At 47.1% G+C, this 17967-nt stretch overlaps 1 protein-coding gene across 2 annotated transcripts; it reads left to right on the top strand.

The window, feature by feature from the left end:
• The first annotated feature begins 6276 nt into the window (after positions 1–6276).
• CD3E (CD3 epsilon subunit of T-cell receptor complex) lies at positions 6277–17633 on the top strand. 2 transcript variants are annotated; one of them, XM_080817135.1, is made up of 8 exons: positions 6277–6309; positions 6420–6531; positions 8418–8438; positions 10458–10475; positions 14130–14345; positions 15303–15470; positions 16014–16060; positions 16956–17633. In XM_080817135.1, the coding sequence occupies exons 2-8, from the start codon at positions 6483–6485 to the stop codon at positions 17010–17012; spliced, it is 576 nt and encodes a 191-aa protein (XP_080673261.1). In that variant the 5' UTR covers positions 6277–6309; positions 6420–6482; the 3' UTR covers positions 17013–17633. The 2 variants fall into 2 exon arrangements, with proteins under 2 accessions (XP_080673261.1, XP_080673262.1); XM_080817136.1 differs by lacking the exon at positions 10458–10475 and having other exon boundaries at positions 6279–6309; positions 16956–17617.
• The last annotated feature ends 334 nt before the right edge of the window (positions 17634–17967 follow it).

Genomic DNA, 17967 nt, shown 5'->3' with positions numbered 1-17967 from the left:
CACAAGTGTGTCTTGGGGAGGACTTGAAGTGGGGTGGAGATAAAGGCCAGAGAAGCAGGCAAAGTCAAGAACGTGTGAAGCCAGAGTGGGAAGGATGGCCCCTTGGGTGTAACTCAAATGTTGAAGGCAGAGAGAAAAGGTACAAACCAGGTGCTTAAGTCACTAGTGAGTGTGAATGAATGCTGGAGAGGTAGGTTAGCAAAACCTCAAAAGAGGAAGGGGAGAAAGCCAGAGGCAGGACTTAAGAACTGGCTGTTTATTACAGAATTGATCCAATCAAACCAAAATGAGTTTGCAGGGAGAGGAAGACAAGAAAGGAAAGAGCAGATGACGAGTGTTTCCCTAATCTACTTACTACTCTGGGCACCTGTGATTCAAAGTATCTTAGGAGACCCTCCGAGGAACCATGTAGAATGCCTTTCAGAAAGGAATCAATCGGGGCGCCTGGGTGGCTCAGTGGGTTAAGCCTCAGGTCATGATCTCAGGGTCCTGGGATCGAGCCCTGCATCAGGCTCTCTGCTCAGCAGGGAGCCTGCTTCCCTCTCTCTCTCTCTCTCTGCCTGCCTCTCTGCCTACTAGTGATCTCTCTGCCAAATAAATAAATAAATAATCTTAAAAAAAAAAAAGAGAAAGGAATCAATCTTCTGACTGATAGAAGGTTAGGTCATAATCCACTATCTCCTCTCCCATTAGTTCAGGGCTGCCTCTGGGGACCATAAGTCCCTGCCCTCTCCTGCCCATTCAGAACTGTACCCTCCCACATAGGCTTTCAGGTTGGGACATCAGTGAGCATGAGAAGTGACCACAGAGGGGCGCCTGCAGTCATAGATGGGCTAAAGGGATGTGGCATTAGACACCAACAGCATCTGCACAAGAGTTTTCTGTTTGTGCTGGAGAGTGGAAATTCAATGGGCCAGAAGAGACAATGAAGAACAAGGAGCCAAACTTTTGATTCTTGTCCTCCAGGAGATAAGGACATTTGGAGGAAAAGTAAGAAAAGAAGTGTCCTGAGGAAGGAGAGAGAAGAGGAACCAAGCTTTCTGCAAGATTAGAGGTATGGGGAAAAGCATTGTATGAAGAGGTTGAGGATTTCAGGCAATCTCTTTACTGCGGAATTCCAATGGTACCAGGGTTGTCAGTCAGCTCCGTATGGGGTGCAAGCCCAAATGAATTGTTGCAGCCCTGAATGCACTCAGAAGTGCCCTTAAGAGACAGTAGTGAAGGGAAATCCTCCCCAAAAGCAGAGTTTCTGGCACTGTACATTCTTATCCCTTTCAGTGGATAGAGAAGTGGCCTCGTGTTAGAACACAGATTCATGGACAGTGGTGAATGGCTTAATGTATTGGTCAGGGCCCCTTGAATGAGTACGCTTAGAAGCTTGGGGGTAAGAAAGTATGGAGAAGAGGTGTGTGTATACGGACCTATGGGAATCGTAAAATGTGAAGGTCTTTGTGTCAAAGAACACCCACCAAAGGACATCCATCATGGAAGAGGCACTACAACACCAAGTAGAAGACAATCACTAAGCCAGCTAGAGTCAACTAGCCTCTGAACTTGGCCATCCCAAAAGAGGGACAATGAGGTTATAAATGCAGTCGCTATGGGGACAATGGTGGAGGTTATACCTGGATACAACAGTAGGCGCTCCCTCTCACCAGGGCTGATCTAGCCACGGTTGCTGCCAAAACAGTCCAACGCTGAGGCTCTGGTTTGGGACCATCCCTCGAGGAAACCCATCAGCCACTTCTTGGCAACTTAATTACATTGAGTCCCCTCCAAACCAAGCCTGGAAGGGGCTTGATTCATTTCATAGGAATTGATACATATTTTGGGCATGTGTTTGAGTTTTGAGTTTCTTGCCTGCAAAGCCTACTATCCAAGAGTTCACATACTGTCACATCAACTCTAGATCTTGCATAGCATCACTAGGGACCACGGGACCCACTTTATTACTAAAGTATAGGACATGTCACCATGGGATGCACTGGTACGATCATATCCCTCACCTTCCTGGAGCTGCCAGCTGATGGATCAACGGAAAAACCTTTTGACAGCATAGCTAAGGTATCAGCTCAGAGATGACACCCTGCAGTCTGGAGCACTATGCGTATACATTTTAGATCAATGACTAGAATGCGGTACTGTGTCCTCAAGAGGTAGAACACGTGCATCCGGGAGCTAGGAGTTGTTAGTAGGAGCATCCACGCTTACCATTACTCCCAGGGAACCATTCAGGAAATACATCCTTCCTATCCCCATAACTCTAGACTCTGAGTTTCTAGAGGTCGTGGTTTCCAGAAGCAGAATGCTTCCACCACAGTACACAGCAAGAGGTCTATTGAGTTAAGCTACACCTGCTCACTATCATGGCCAAGAGACCCGGAGACCAAAAAAAAAAAAAAAAAAAGATTCACTCAGTAGAGCATGTGACTCATAATCTTGGGGTTGGGTTTTGAGTCCGAGCCCCACATTGGGCGTAGCACTTCCTTTAAAAAAAAAATGTGGGAGACGCCTGGGTGGTTTAGCCGGTTAAGCCTCTGCCTTCGGCTCAGGTCATGATCCCAGGGTCCTGGGATCGAGCCCCGCATCGGGCTCCCTGTTGGGCAGTTCTCCCTCTCCTCTACTTCTCCCTCTGCTTGTGCTCTCTTGCTCTCTCTGTCAAATAAATAAATAAAACTTTTTAAAAAAATTTTAAAGATGATTCACTGTCCCAGCAGAAGGAATCTTTCCTTATCATCAGGAGTTAGGGCTGTCGTGAGCAGGGAGACTTCATACAAAACCCCAGGGTTCACAACCTGAGAAGGCGAGGCGACCAGGCTCTTGGGGCTCAGACTCCTCAAGCTACGTCTTCCTCTAGGTTAGCAGAAGTGCGAGCTGAGGCTGGGAGCAATCTGGAATGGGTAATAAAGGAGGGTGAGGACTACCAGATGGGGCTCCAGGACCGCCATATAGTGGAACCCTAACAAGCCCCATTAACTTCCCATTTATAGACAAGCTTCTCTGGGAGGAGACCAAGCAGCGTCCTGTGAAGGCTGTTTAAGGATAGGGTGAAATGATTGTACAGCAAGTGGGCCAGGGCAGGGCAAGGGGTGAACTGCGTGGGTGCCCCGTGGTGCTGTCCAGGCTCTCCCTTGAGGACTGCTCACTGCTTCTGGGGCCTTGTGTCCCCTGGGGGCTCTCAGGTGAGCTCTTTCACAGCTCAGCAGTTCTCAATAGAAGCTGCTGCCTTGCCCAAGTCCTTACCCCCTTCCTGGGAATGATTTGTATGCAAGACTAGATGATGTGCCTGTTGTCTCAATTCCGGACCATCCTGGGAGGTCATCCCAGCCTGAGAGCTCGCCGTGGGATTGGCAGAGCTCTCTGCTGCTACCCTGACTTAGTTCGCCTTCCCCCCACCCTGCAGCCCCCAATCCTGCTTCCTGCCCTTCCGGGTGCTGTCCCTGCACCCCCTTGGTGGGCCTCCTACACACAAATCTCAAAGTTTGTTTCCCAGAGAACCCGAACGGTGACAGTGTGTGTTCAGAGATAAGAAGGGAACCCCCAGAAGAAACCAGTTCACAAAGTTAAAAGTGGTTTTCTCTCTCGAGAAGAACAGGGCTGAGGCAAGGAGGGGCAGGAGACTGGTCATTATATCCCCTTCTGTGCCCTTCTGTCATTAAAATCTTTGTTCACTTAAATGTTTTGGTTTTTTCTTAATATTTTATTGTTTATTTGACAGAGAGACACAGTGAGAGGGAACACAAGCAGGGGGAGTGGGAGAGGGAGAAGCAGGCTTCCCACCAAGCAGGGAGCCCGATGTGGGGCTCGATCCCAGGACCCTGGGAACATGACCTGAGCCAAAGGCAGACGCTTAACACTTAACAACTGAGCAATCCAGGTGCCCCAGATGTTTTTAATTGAAAGAATTCGATACTATCGTTCTCCTGTTCTAAACCTCTCCATTGTTTCCCATTGCATTTAGAATAACCCTTGAGAATTGTTAACCTGTCTCACAATCCCTCCTCGACTGGTCTTTGCGGAGTTTCCTACCTCACTCTCTCCCCGTTAGCTCCCTTCTGGACTCGTAGTTTCTCAGATGGAGCTGTCTTCCTAACCTGGGCTTCAAACACGCCTGGCTCTGCCTGGAATGCATTAGCCGTCCTCCCTCCACCTGGTTCACTCCTCTTCCGGCCGTCAGATTTCTATTGGGTGTCAGTTTCTCAAGGAGAACTTCGCGGCCCCTCAAACTGTTTTAGTCACCCCTTTATCACTCCCACAGCACCTGTAGGAATGCACCTGACACTGGATCCAGTAGATCTTAAAATATTTTGCAAAGTGGGAGGGTACTTAAAATAATGAGAAATTAGGGGCTCCTGGGTGGCTCAGCGGGTTAAGGCTCTGCCTTCTGCTCAGGTCATGATCTCAGGGTCCTGGGATCGAGCCCCGCATCGCATTGGGCTCTCTGCTCAGCAGGGATCCTGCTTCCCCCTCTCTCTCTGCCTGCCTCTCTGCCTACTTGTGATCTCTCTCTCTCTGTCAAATAAATAAATAAAATCTAAAAAAAAGAGAGAGAAATTGGCTTATAGCGCTGGGAGTATTTGTTAATAAACTCAACTGAGAAAGGCTCAAAAAATAATGATAATAGCATCCGTCTCCTGAAATTATCCATTTTACGTCCACAAGGACTGTCTGGCTACACCTGCCATTACTAGCCCACACAAAACTACAGCATCGTAGATTTTATATATTTACTAAGTGAGTTTTGCCAAAATGTTTTCTAGAGTCTCAGCTCTACACCCAACAACAAGTTATGTAACCTATCCGAGCTACAGTTTGCTCAAGTATAAGATGGGGATAAAGACAACATCTACCTTGGAGGGTTGTTTTGAGAATTAAATGACATATGCTGGCAAAGCCCTGAGCACAGTGCCTGGCATATAGTAGCATTAGATTAATGTACACTTAAAAATAAAGAAAGGCGGGGCACCTGGGTGGCTCAGTGGGTTAAGCCTCTGCCTTCGGCTCAGGTCATGATCCCACGGTCCTGGGATCGAGCCCCGCATCAGACTCTCTGCTCAGCGGGGAACCTGCTTTCCTCCCTCTCTTGGCCTGCCTCTCTGCCTACTTGTGATCTCTCTCTCTGTCAAATAAATACATAAAATCTTAGAAAAAAAAATAAAGGCTGTATCAATATACACTGAAATCACCGGATTTTGAGACTGTCACCTTTTACCCTTTCCAACACTGAATGTTGTGTTTTAAAATATTTTTGTAAAAAGGCATATACATTTTTGTAAATATTATAGGCCAGAAAAGGGCGGGGGAGTGGGGATCTCATGGTTTTAAGCCAACGTGTATTTTCAAGTCAATAGGCTTTGTTAAGGAGACATCTGCACCTTGCCGTTCCGTGATGCGCGCACCGCAAAGAAAGCCAGGGGGCGCCTGGCTGGCTCAGTCCACGGAGCCAGCGAATCTTGGCATCAGGGCTGTATGTTCGAGCCCCACGTTGTGTGTGGAGATTACTTAAAAATAAAATCTTTAGGGGCACGTGGGTGGCTCAGTCAGTTAAACATCTGCCTTTGGCTCAGGTCTGGATCTGGCGTCCTGGTTTAGAGCCCAGAGGTAGGCTCCCTGCTCAGCAGAGAGTCTGTTTCTCTCTCTCCCTTTGCATCTCTCCCCTGCTCATGCTCGCCTTCTCACACCCTTTTCACTCTCTCAAATAAACAGATAAAATCTTTAAAAATAAATGCATAAAATAAAATAAAATCTTTTAAAAAACAAACAAACAAACAAATATTCGGGTGCCTGGGTGGCTCAGAGGGTTGAGCGTCTGCCTTCGGCTCAGGTCATGACCTCAGGATCCTGGAACTGAGTCCCGTGTCGGGGGGTCCCTGGCCGGTGGGGAGTCTGCTTCTCCCTCTGTCCCTCCCCTGCTTGTGCATTCTGTGTCTGTCTCTGTCTCTTAAATGAATAAACAAAAAAGAAAAAAAAAGCAAATATTCAGTGCTCCCCCACCTTGTCACAATTTATTTGGGGGGCGGGATATTGGTGAAGGGAGTCCCAGCCATGGCTTTATCACCGTGCAAGGCTCCGCACAGTTAAATTGCAGGTATTTCTCATCCTCCCTCCAGGTTTTGCCACAGCCCCGTCGCTTGTGCTATGGGAAGATATGGGGCCCATCGCTCCCCAGCCGACCCAGGTGGCTGCGTCTGCCTCGAACGTTTCCAAGTGACGTAGAACCCTACAGGCCCAGAGGCCCCTCCACACTTCCTGTGTGGGGTTCAAAACCTCCCCTCCCCTCCCAGCCTTAGGTGCCTGCTTCGGAAAATGGTGAGTCTCCCTCTAACGGGTCCCCTTTTTCATCCTGGCGTTGGGAACAATGACCTCGGGTCCTCACCTTCAGCAGGGGTTTTGGGAAAGTCCTCTGGTTTCTTTTTCAGAAGTAATAAGCCGCCGGCCTCCGCCATCTTAGGTAGAGCAAGGGTCCGTCCAGTGAGAGAAGGATGCAGCCGGGAAACCTCTGGAGAATTCTGGGACTCTGTCTCTTATCAGGTAAGTAGGATGAAATGAGAAAAGGTGGTATTTCTCCAGACTGTGAGAAGGCTCGCAGCCGACCGTGGTGCTGCCCAGTGGTCCCACAGAGGCTCATCTACCAGAAGATGTAAGGAATGTTTTGTGCAACGTTAGGGCTCTGGGATCTAAGACTGCAGGCTAATGAGAAAGATGCGCGGGAGGGTGTTCAGGGAGCAAAGAAAAACATTTGGGATCATAGCTTTTGAAAGCAGAGAAGTCTCTCTGCGTCCAAGAACAAGCTCGTTCACCAGTGAACGACCCAGGCTCTAAGAACTAACACAAAAGAGATTAGAAGAGCTAATCTCCTCCCCTCCTTGTAAGGAGAGCAGATAGTTGGACTCAAACCATGCAGGGGAATCCTTGATCCCTGAGACTATACACACCTCGTAACCCTCAGTCCCTTTCTGATGACCAAGAGCTTTCAATTAATTTAGTCCTTTTGAAACAAGAGAGTATAAGTTGATAAATAACCAAAAGCAATTCCACATCCCATAGGAGATAAGATTTTTTTTAAAAGTTGCCGTTTATTAAGTGCCAGAGACTGTATAAAGAAAAAATTCTTTGCATGTGTCAACTAATTGAATTCTTACCTCCATCTTGGAAGGTGAAGGTTCCATCTCTTACTTCACAGACAAAGAAACTGACACACAAAGATAGTAAATAACTTGTTTAAAGCCACACAGCTAGTAAGGGCAAAAGCTGACCTGGGGAACAGCACCGTCTCTCTACACGTGGCTACATGGTGTAAAATGGCTCAGGATGGTTTTATTTCAGCAGCGTAGACAAGGCGACCCTCCCATCGCTGGGGCTCCTCTCTCAGATCCAGGGCCCCCATGTCTCCACTTCCTGCCTGGCTGTGCATCTCTCAGGAGGGAAGCCTCACACACATCTCCCAGCATCCTGCGGCTTCTACCTCCGTAGGACTGAAATGATGGGTCTTACAACTCGCATTGCTAACGAGCTCTTGGGTTTCTCCGTCTGCGACTGGTCCAAGGAAAACATTCTGAGGTTGTCAAGGGGCAGGATGTGACCCCTGCAAGGAGTGGTCAGGCATTTTCTTAGAGGCTTATAACATCAACTATGCTTTCCCAGGGCGGAGGGGGTGCGGAAGGTGGAGAGAGAGAGACCAGATATCAAAGTCCCAAGCACCCCTCAAGATCCGGCATCATGAGATGTGCCCTCTCTGCTCTGGAAATGGATGGGCGCTGCGCGGGTGGGGGGGTCTCACTCCATGTAGAGGCTGTTGGTAAAAGGGAGGTCCAGGTATTTGGAAAACTTCGAGGCAACATCAGGGAAACCGGTCATCACAATGAACCCAAGTTATTGCTGAGTGAGGAGCCCAGGCTTTTCCACACACAGGCTCTACTTGATGAGTCAGGGGAATGTCAAATATCTTCGTCTCTGAGTCAAGCAGAAAACAAATGGAAAAACTGAACAATCAGGCCAGCCAGAGCCTGAGACAGAGCGAGAATTTCAACGTGTGTGCCTAACTGAGAGCTTGTTTTTCTTCCGCAGTCCAATTTTCAAAATGGAGGCTTGGCTGCAAAATTCTTTCGCTGTTTCTCCAGTGGCTCAAAAAGTAGCCTTAACTTTTTCTAACTCCTGTGTGTCAAATACTGAGTGTTTATGTTTAATGCTAGATGCTTTGTTTTGTTTCGTCCCAACTGATCGGGAACCCCTGGTCCATACCCAGTAGTACGTGTCACTTACCTGGGGTACAGGAATGAGTATGATCAGGGGATGGTTGGGAAAGACTCTAGCTGTTCAGAAACAGTGAGACCAGACCACATCACTTTCTCTGCTTGGAATTTCAGGGGCCCACAACATTTACTAACTCCTTTTTTTTTTTTTTTTTAATTTTCTAGTTGGCGCTTGGGGGCAGGAAGGTAAGATATGCTTTCTTTCCTTGTTATGAAATCAACCTGGCATTCTTTGTTTTTATGAACGGAGCTTTCTCTAAGACCACCCTCCACACACACACACAGAGCTTCCCCAGACACCCATAAAAGGAGTTTCTACCATGTTCTCTTTTGCCTTTTCCTGATCAGTCTAGAGATAGTTCCAGCCCAGAAGAGGATAAGCAACGGAGACCATAGGAAATACGAGTCTTAACCATTCAAAAGAAAAAACCCGAGACTGTTGAGTTGAATGTGCCAAAAGTTCCATTTGTTTGCATTTCGTATTTGATGTGGGCTTTTGTAGAGGGTATGAACATATGCATGGGGACATGGGAACTAAGCCTCTGGGGCATCATTTGGGTGCACCTTTTAGAGTCACATTTCCAAAGCTCTGAATGTGTGTGCATGTACCTTCGTGTGTGCACACGAGTGTGAGTATGCCTGGCCTGGACAGACTTCCCGATCAGAGAGGTAGAGGCAGGAGTGTCCCAACATTGGAAGCCTTTCTGCTCAATCAGCTCCTCTGAGCTGAGTGACCCAGTTTTGTGTTTAAAGGTGGCCACCGGGCCCGTCTACACACTGTGACACTGCCCCACAGGCAATGTTTTTAGAATCCTTTTTTTTTTTCCTTTTTTATCCTGCAGCATGCTTTAATGTTACCTTACGTCGAGAGCACTCGTGTGCTTCAGGGTAACTAGTCTCTTCTGCATACTTCTGCCAGTTAGAATTGATTTTTCTTCATCATTGATTTACGTGCAATACGTATCTTCTTGTTTCCCCGGGTTTATTGAGATATAATTGACATATAACACAATGTAAGTTTAAGGTGTATGATGTAATCATTGATATTGCGAAATTACTACTTAGGATCCATTTTTGTAAATTGCCATTAGTTGTTTAAGGTAGGGTGTAGGGCCCCAAATGGCTTTTCCTATACAGCTGGGAGGAATTTGAAGATCCATTGTTTTCTTCTTTTTTGTTAATTTAGAAAATTACATTTTATTTTTTTAATTTTTTAAGACTTTTTTTCTTAAGATTTTATTTATTTATTTGACAGATAGTGATCACAAGTAGGCAGAGAGGCGGGCAGAGAGAGAGAGAGGAGGAAGCAGTCTCCCCACTGAGCAGGGAGCCCAATGTGGGGCTCGATCCCAGGACCCTGGGATCATGACCTGAGCTGAAGTCAGAGGCTTTAACCCACTGAGCCACCCAGGTGCCCCAAGACTTTTTTTCTTAAGATTTTATTTATTTATTTGACAGACAGATACCACAAGTAGGCAGTGAGGCAGGCAGAGAGAGTGGAGGAAGCAGACTCGCCACTGAGCAGAGAACCCGATGCAGGGCTCGATCACAGGACCCTGAGATCACGACCTGAGCCGAAGGCAGAGGCTTAACCCACTGAGCCACAGAGGCGCCCCAAGATTTTTTTTTAAAGAAATCTCCACACCCAATGTAGGGCTCAAATTTACAACCCCAATATCAAGAGTCCCACATTCTATCAACCAAGCCAGCCAGGCTCTCCAGAAAATCACATTGTAATACTGTAAGAGAATTTGGGGGTGCCTGGGTGGCTCAGTGGGTTAAAGCCTCTACCTTCGGCTCAGGTCATGATCCCAGGGTCCTGGGATCAAGCCCCACATCGGGCTCTCTGCTCAGCCTGGAGTTTGCGTCCCCCTCTCTCTCTGCCTACCTCTCTGCCTACTTGTGATCTCTGTCTGCCAAATAAATAAAATCTTTTAAAAAACTTTTTAAAAAAAAATACTGTAAGAGAATTTGAAAGTTAATATTAAACTTGTCCATAATCATTTCACCTGTCATAAACATTGCTGACAGGCTGATTCAGTGCCACAATGCAGTCTTTTTTCTTTTTCTTTCTCTATTTTTATTTGAATAGAGTTGACACACAATGTTGCATTAGTTTCAGAAGGTCCTAACCCAAGGGAGCAGGGTCTGGTCTCAGGAGCTGACACAAGTGTAGCTAATAGTGGCTTATCATTTCCTTTTCAGTTTCGGAGGAAATTTCCGGTAAGAGGATTTTCACTGTACACCACCCCTTTTCAAATGTGGAACAAAATGGTATGGAGGACAATCATAGTAATAAACACTGAGAACCAGAACTACCAGAGGAAAAATACAATTGTCTATCGGTAGGATCTGTATGAAATGTGCCTATGTCTGTCTCTATCATGGATCCCTGAACATGCTTTCAGGGAAGAAAACATATGTGGGTGTGGGTGGGAGCCACCACTGAATTTTCATGCAAATCACAAGTTCATTGAAGGCACAGATGGTGCCTTATTTACCTGGACCAGGGCCTGGCACATAGTAGGTGCCCAGCAAACATTTTTTGAATGAGTAAGTGATCACTTATTCCCTTTTTTCAAGAAGCTGATGGTCTTGTGTGAGAGACAAATAACCGATAACACAGTGTGTTGCGTGCTGTGACATGGGTAAAACAAGCTATAAAAATAGCAGCGGACAGCTCTACGGAGGAGGGCTGGGGAAGGCTCCCCAGCGGTGATTCTTGAGCTGAGTGTTAAAGGATAAGCTTTGGGATGCTGAGGTGGCTCAGTCAGTTAAGTGTCTGACTCTTGATTTCAGCTAGGGCCATGACTCCAGGGTCATGAGATCGAGGCCTATATCAGGGTCCCTCCCCGCTCACATGCACTCTCTCTCTATCTCTCTCTAAATAATAATAATAATAATAATAAAGGATGAACTTGTATTTTAGAAAGAAGGATATTTTAGGCAGAGGAGCTAAGGCTGTGTAGTGTAAGGTTAAGAAGCTAGACAGCCGTAGTTGAATCCTGGATCAACTTCTTATTTGTTGAGTATCTGAATAATTTACTTCACTCTTCTGTGCTATAACATCACTGTGTATAAAATGGAAATGATAATGATACCTAGCTTGTAAGGTTGTGTTAGGGATGGAGTAAGTGATTCACTTAGAACATGATCTGACATATAGAAGCAATGGGTGAATTTTCGTTATTATTATATGGGAAGCATGCCAACTAGGTAATAAGCATTAGAGTTTATTAAGCATGCATATTCTAGGTGTTTATTGCCCTGAATATTTTACCTGAATTTCTCATTTAATTCTCCTAATGTCCCTATATTACAGATAAGGAAACCAAGGTTTAGAAAATAAATAGTCCAAACACCGAGATAAATATAAATGCAGATTTAGTTGACACTGAAGTTCATTTTCTTTTTTTTTTTTTTTTAGATTTTATTTATTTATTTGACACAGAGAGAGAGAGATCACAAGTAGGCAGAGAGGCAGGCATTGGTGGGGGGAGCAGTCCCCCGCTGAGCAGAGAGCCCGATGCAGACTCCCCCGCTGATCAGGTAACTCAATGTGGGACTCGATCCCAGGACCATGAGATCATGACCCGAGCTGAAGGCAGGGGCTTTAACCCACTGAGCCACCCAGGTGCCCCTGAAGTTCATTTTCTTAACCATCATGAAACTCTGTCTCCGGATGTGTATCAAGTCTTTGTGAGCTTTCGAACTACTTCTAGGCACAGACGTCCAAGCCCTCATTTGGAACATGTATGTCTAAGCTTCGCTACCAAATTCTGTGCTGATAAAACTCCTGAGCAATTTTCTTTGCATTCTTTGCATTTCTTTTTCAAACAAACACACCAAGCAGAGTGAAATGTCTATTTACTTTTTTTTTTAAGATTTTATTTATTTATTTGACAGACAGAGATCACAAGTAGGCAGAGAGGCAGGCAGAGAGAGAGAGGACGAAGCAGGCTCCCCGCTGAGCAGAGAGCCCGACGCGGGGCGCTATCCCAGGACTCTGGGATCATGACCTGAGCCGAAGGCAGAGGCTTTAACCCACTGAACCACCCAAGTGCCCCGTCTATTTACTTTTAAACAGTTTTATTTATTATTTCTGGCTTCTTTAACATCACCAAGAAATAGCAGTATTGAAAATTATTTCTAAGTCAAAATAATATCAACTACCTATGTCGTTATACTCAACCCCCAATTATTAGCAGATAGATAAATCTGAAGAATGACTTGTTTACCATCCCGTGTGATCTCAGCCAGAGAGGGCCTGAGCAACTGGGTCAGAACTCAGTTCTGTTCTCCATCATAGCAGGACTCTAAGAGGGAAAGGAAGAAAGTAACTAACATTTTTCTTTAAGCATCTGCTATGTACCATTCATTTTTGCAAGCATAATCCATCTCATACTTGCAAATATCCTGTGAGGTAGGTGTTTCATCTCCATTTCCCAGATGAATAAACTGAGGCTCAGAGAAATTCAATGACTTGTCCTCAGACACACAGCCTAAGGCAGAGCTGGGATTCAAACACAGGGCTTCTGATGCAGTCCAGTGCTCTGCTCCCAACAGCATTCTGTAGTGAAAAGCTCCCAACGGGGAGAGGGCTGTCTCTAAGCATCACCACCTCTCCTGTCTTCCAGCTGCCACATCCAGGCCTGAGCATAACCTAGTGCCACCCTGTGTCCTGGCCACAGGTCTTCCAGAAAACAAGGATGCACTCCAGCCGCACCTCCCAGGACAACATTGCCTGCTCTGGGGAATGTGCTGGGTCCCTAAATTATATTAGTGGATTTCAGTTGTCCACACCAAAAGTGCCTCCCTCTAATAAAAATAATCGAGAGTTGATTATACATAGGAGATGGTTCAACGTAAAGCCAGTTTTTATTGGAAGAGCCATTCCCTTCAAATGAGTACGGTCCTTTACCTAATTCAAGGGCAGTAAAAGAAAAGTGGTGTAAAATAAGGAGAAGGGTGTTTGATCTCCACTATGAGGGATTCTATTGATTATAAGAGAGAATATCCGAATGGTGAAAAATAGGTAAGGCCAAGAATCAGTGGCTCAAAGATCTTGCAAAGATGAGTGAAGGTCTTTAACTCTGAGAAGACCCTTTCATGTCTACCCAGAATAAAGTTCTTGCTCATGTAAGAGGCTGAGCTTGAAGACTTCTAGGATTTTTCAGCTTCAGGCTTCTAAGACTTTCTGAGCTTCAGTGGCTTGGGATCAAGGGGCACATGCTGGTGCACTTTCGACGTGATGAAACTCAACAGCCTCAACGAGCATACCTCACCTTCAAGGCTTGGGGCTCCCTAAAGGATGGGCCTTCTTGGGAGGTTCTTGGGGATAATGTCTAGTCCCACTTGAAAATTTTTATCTACAATTTAAACTTAAGCCAAGGTTATTTTCTTACGGTGCTCTCCTTTTCTCACGTTCAGGTGAATCAACAGGTTCACCTCCAGAGAAATCTAAGTTTCTCTGTCTTTCATGTAGGCCCTGAGGATGCTGTTGAGTGGACGAAGGAGAAGGAATTGGTTGGGAGAGATTATCCCCAAGAACTGAGGTCCTTCTAATTCCTATTTGGGAAATATTCTCAAACGGACTTTCCTAGGCTTTCCTTTACTTCCCTCCTCCCCTTCCCAAGCCCCCATGTCCATGCCTAGACTCTGAAGTCACCTTCCAAAGGTTCTCTGGTTCCCCTTCTCCTTCAGATCCCCTCTTTCATACGTCCTAGCCAGTACAGCTCCCCTTTGACAAGACCATCTCAGACCTGGATGACAGATGACCTTCTGCGTCTGGTTGGTTCTTCTGTTCCTAATCTGCCTTTGCCAAAATTTTACTAGTTTCTCTCTCCAATTTCTCTTTTCTTCTCTCCCGTTTCCCAGGTTATAAAGTCTCCATCTCTGGAACTATGGTAGTGCTGACATGCCCTGAGGAGGTTGAATCTAACACTGCAAAATGGGAAAAAGATGGTGTATTAATACAAGGAGCTAATACAACGCAGCACGTTATGCCTACATTTTCAGAAGTGGAGGACAGTGGTTCTTATACCTGCTATTCAGACGGCTCGAAGAAGAACTCTCTCTACCTGAAAGCAAGAGGTAATATAGGTCCCCAGAGCAAACACCATGGGACACCCTAGAAAGGGCCATTTCAAGAGGGCATTCTCAATCATTTCCCCTACCGCACCTCACGGTCCCCTGGCAACTTTGTGCTTTTCTTATACTCAATCCTGAGACTCTCGGGGGCCTCACAGCATCAGTGTTTTCTGAAATATGGATTAAACACCGATATGGAGTCGTGTGGGAGAGCCCAGACTGCACTCGATCTAAAATGACAACTTTCCAAGAGACAGGATTGTGTCATTTGCATTATATTGAACCCAGAATTATGGCACGTCAATATGGGTTTATCTGGTGCTGTATCCAGAGATCAGCCTGCAGAAGGATTTGCAAAGCTGCTATGATAGTGTCCTAAACTAAGGCATAATAATGATAGCTAACATTAGTTTCAAGCACTATACCAAACACGTGCCAGGGATTTTTTTCATGTTGTCCTCTCAACAACCATGATTTAAGTACTATTTGATTCCCATTTTTTTAAAAGATTTTATTTATTTACTTACTTACTTACTTACTTATTTGAGAGTGAGGGAGCATGAGCACAGGGTAGGGAGAGGGGGAAGCAAGCTCTATCCCAGGACCCCAGGATCATGACCTGAGCTAAAGGCAGACACTTAAGCACCCAGGCGCCCCTATTTTATTCCCATTTTATACAAGGGGAAACAGAAGCTTTGTGAGTTGTAAACACTTCTCACAGCTAGTGCCTAAAGGAGCTAGGACTCGAACCCAGGACTGTCTGACTCCAGAGCCTCTCCCCATAACCTTCACTCTTTGCTTGGTGTTCCGAACATTGAAAGGTCTGGCTCTGGCCGTGGCATGCATGTGAGTAGTAAAGGGAGAATCGCCTTTATTTGTTCCTTGCTGGTCTCTACCGTCCTCGTGTCTTCTTTCCTCGATGATGTCTCGTCCTCTCCCCCATATCTCTGTCCCCCGCAGTGTGTAAGAACTGCATAGAGGTGAATCTGATGATGGTGGTTGCAATCATCGTCGCTGACATCTGCTTCACTCTGGGCTTGCTGCTGCTGGTCTATTACTGGAGCAAGAAGAGAAAGACCAATGCCACAGCCGTGATGAGAGCAAAAGGTGCTGGTGGCAGGACTAGGGGTAAGAGTTAAATTGAAAGAGAATCTCGCCAAAGGGGATGTCCAGCCTGGGCCAGGATGGGTGGCGAGTCCACAGCCAGCTCAAGACAGCTCCTATAGAACACTGCCTGTGTGGCCAACCTCTGGACAAAGGGGATCACATCTCAGATTGCTTCTCTCTATCCTGCCCTAGAGAGATACAAGAAGTACATTAACAAGACGGCTGTGGGTGTTCTGGAGTAACGAGATTCCAACTCCACACCGTCTGTGGGGAGAGAGACTCTGGGATCTTAGTTTCTGCCTCTTCCCTTCTCTTACCCATAGAAAAAGGACACATGGAAGGACTTTGAGCTGAGGAAAGTCATAAAATGATAAAAAAAAAAAGAGTGTGGAAGTGGTTAGAGATGGGATTGAAGGAAACAGGAGACGGGGTGGCCAAGATGGAGAAAGGGAGGCCTAGAGGAGAGAACGAAGGGGGTTGCCGTCCCGCCCGAATCAGGATCTTGTGGCCACGAGATGGATGTTCCCTTGTGGGAACTAATCATTTCCCCTCTATCCTATGCAGGACAAAACAAGGAGAAGCCACCACCTGTTCCCAATCCGGACTACGAGGTACCAAGGGATAGAGAGGGGGAGGGGATCTTTCTAGGGGAGAAGGGGACCAGTGGGACAGTCTATCTGGCCGGCCGGACACTTGAAAGCCCCTCGCTCAGGGCTCCCAGACAAGCTACCCTGTGCCTGCGTCTGCCTCCTTCCAAGCAGAGCAGGGCAGTTTCCAAGGCTGCGTGACTTCTACAACCAAGGCATGTTGTAGGGGGTTGACACCCTCTTTCTGGGACTTGTCCACTAGTGGGAATTCAGCGTGGGGAATACCATATCCACACACTCTAACATGGTCAATTCAGGACTGAGGTCCCCCCCCCCCACTCCATGCACTGGTGCAGACACACGGGTTGTAAAAATATTAAAGTTCTTCCTTGGTAAATAGCCCCCAGCTTCCTGCCCTCCTCTCCCAACACACACACAGCCAGACATCACAGCCTCTCCCCCACTAAACTGCCTCTCGATTTGACAACTAAAGAGTTAATGCCTGGCATGGCAGCGAACCTCCGGGATTGTGGGATTGTCTCGGGGGGATGGTGTGTGTGTGTGTGCCCTACCAGTTGTTACGTATCAGGACTTTCACACCTGAACAAACTCCCAGATATTGACTGAGCGTGTGATAGCCACTTTCATATAAGTGACTTCATTTCACTCTGACAAATGGCCTGGGACATTTGATGGGGTCTTGAGATTCCCATTTTTGAGATGGGAAGGTTGAGGCTCCCAGAAAGTGACAGGTTCAAATCTGGCCCCAGTGGGGGCCCAGGTTAGAATTCGAGCCTACCTCCTGACTCCTAGTGCCAGGTCCTTTCTGGGACTCTAAAGCTAGATCTCCAGGGGGCCCTCCGTTCTTGGGAACTATCTCCTCCCACCCTGCTGACCACAACCTCTCATTCCACCCCAGCCCATCCGGAAAGGCCAGCAGGACCTGTATTCTGGCCTGAATCAGAGAGGCGTCTGACAGCTCCTGAGGACACAGCCTCCTCCAGGCCCAGGTCTGGCTTCTCCAGGGCCTGCTGCTCCCTGTGCCCTGGGTAAATCCTGGACCCCAGAAGAAATTGTTCCTCTGCCTTCTGGAGAATTCACACCGCGCACCCTTGTCCCCAGCTTCCTCCATCCTCCCTCCTGTGCTGGCACCCAGTCCTAGACTATCTCTGCCTCATTATCCTGTGAGACATCACGCGCTCACACCCAGACTGCCCTCTGGTCCGGGTACTTATTTCTGTCATTCACCCCCACCATCACCTGTTCCTTCCTACCCTGCAGGAGATGTCCCTGCTCCCTTCCCTTCCCCCCTTCCCTGGGCAGAACATGCCCCCTGCCCCCAACTATTCCGTCTACCTCTCTATTTTTCCAGCTCTCTCTTTGGCACCCCTTCGTGGGGATGGACTGGGTAACTCCGGCAGGGCTCCTGCCCCATTCGCAGACACTGGCCCAGAGCCAGCCCCTTACTTCCTACCCCAGGTCTTTCCTGAAGGCCCCTTCATGAATATGCTAGGCTCCCTGTCAGCTGCGAGAGAAAAGAAATAAAGTGTATTTGGGCTGGAAGAGTTGCTGTCCCTCTTTTCTGGGATGCCCTCAGAGTCTGCCTTGTTTCCTCACGTCCTTTGTCAGTTGCCCTGCTATGATCCCTTAAGCAAGTGCTACCTGTTTTCACAGCCGGTGGGGGCATTAGCTCCCACTGTCTTTCAAGAGGGTGTTAGGGAATAAATTTTAAAAAGAGAGAGAGAGAGAGAAACCAGCAGGGGAAATGGTCCTCTGACTCACTTCTGTTGGAGAAAAGCACCAAGGATGGCAGAGAGTGACTGATTGGTCTCCGATGAGGTGGTCAGTTCAGAAAACAGAGGACAGAAGCAGAAGCCTTCAAAGGCACATGTGGGCGACGGATGGGAGCTTGGAGGCTGTGGGGCGGGCGG

This window comes from Martes martes, assembly GCF_963455335.1.
Source record: "Martes martes genome assembly, chromosome: 10".
In the NCBI taxonomy this organism is placed as follows: Eukaryota; Metazoa; Chordata; class Mammalia; order Carnivora; family Mustelidae; genus Martes; species Martes martes.
This window is presented reverse-complemented; position numbering and strand designations above follow the sequence as displayed.

Bases quoted from the DNA above. Each gene is read 5' to 3' on its own strand.
- CD3E (XM_080817135.1), top strand. From the start codon at position 6,483: ATGCAGCCGGGAAACCTCTGGAGAATTCTGGGACTCTGTCTCTTATCA. The intron at 15,471-16,013 runs GTAAGAGTTAAA...TATCCTATGCAG, and splicing joins TGCTGGTGGCAGGACTAGGG to GACAAAACAAGGAGAAGCCA. The intron at 16,061-16,955 runs GTACCAAGGGAT...ATTCCACCCCAG, and splicing joins TTCCCAATCCGGACTACGAG to CCCATCCGGAAAGGCCAGCA.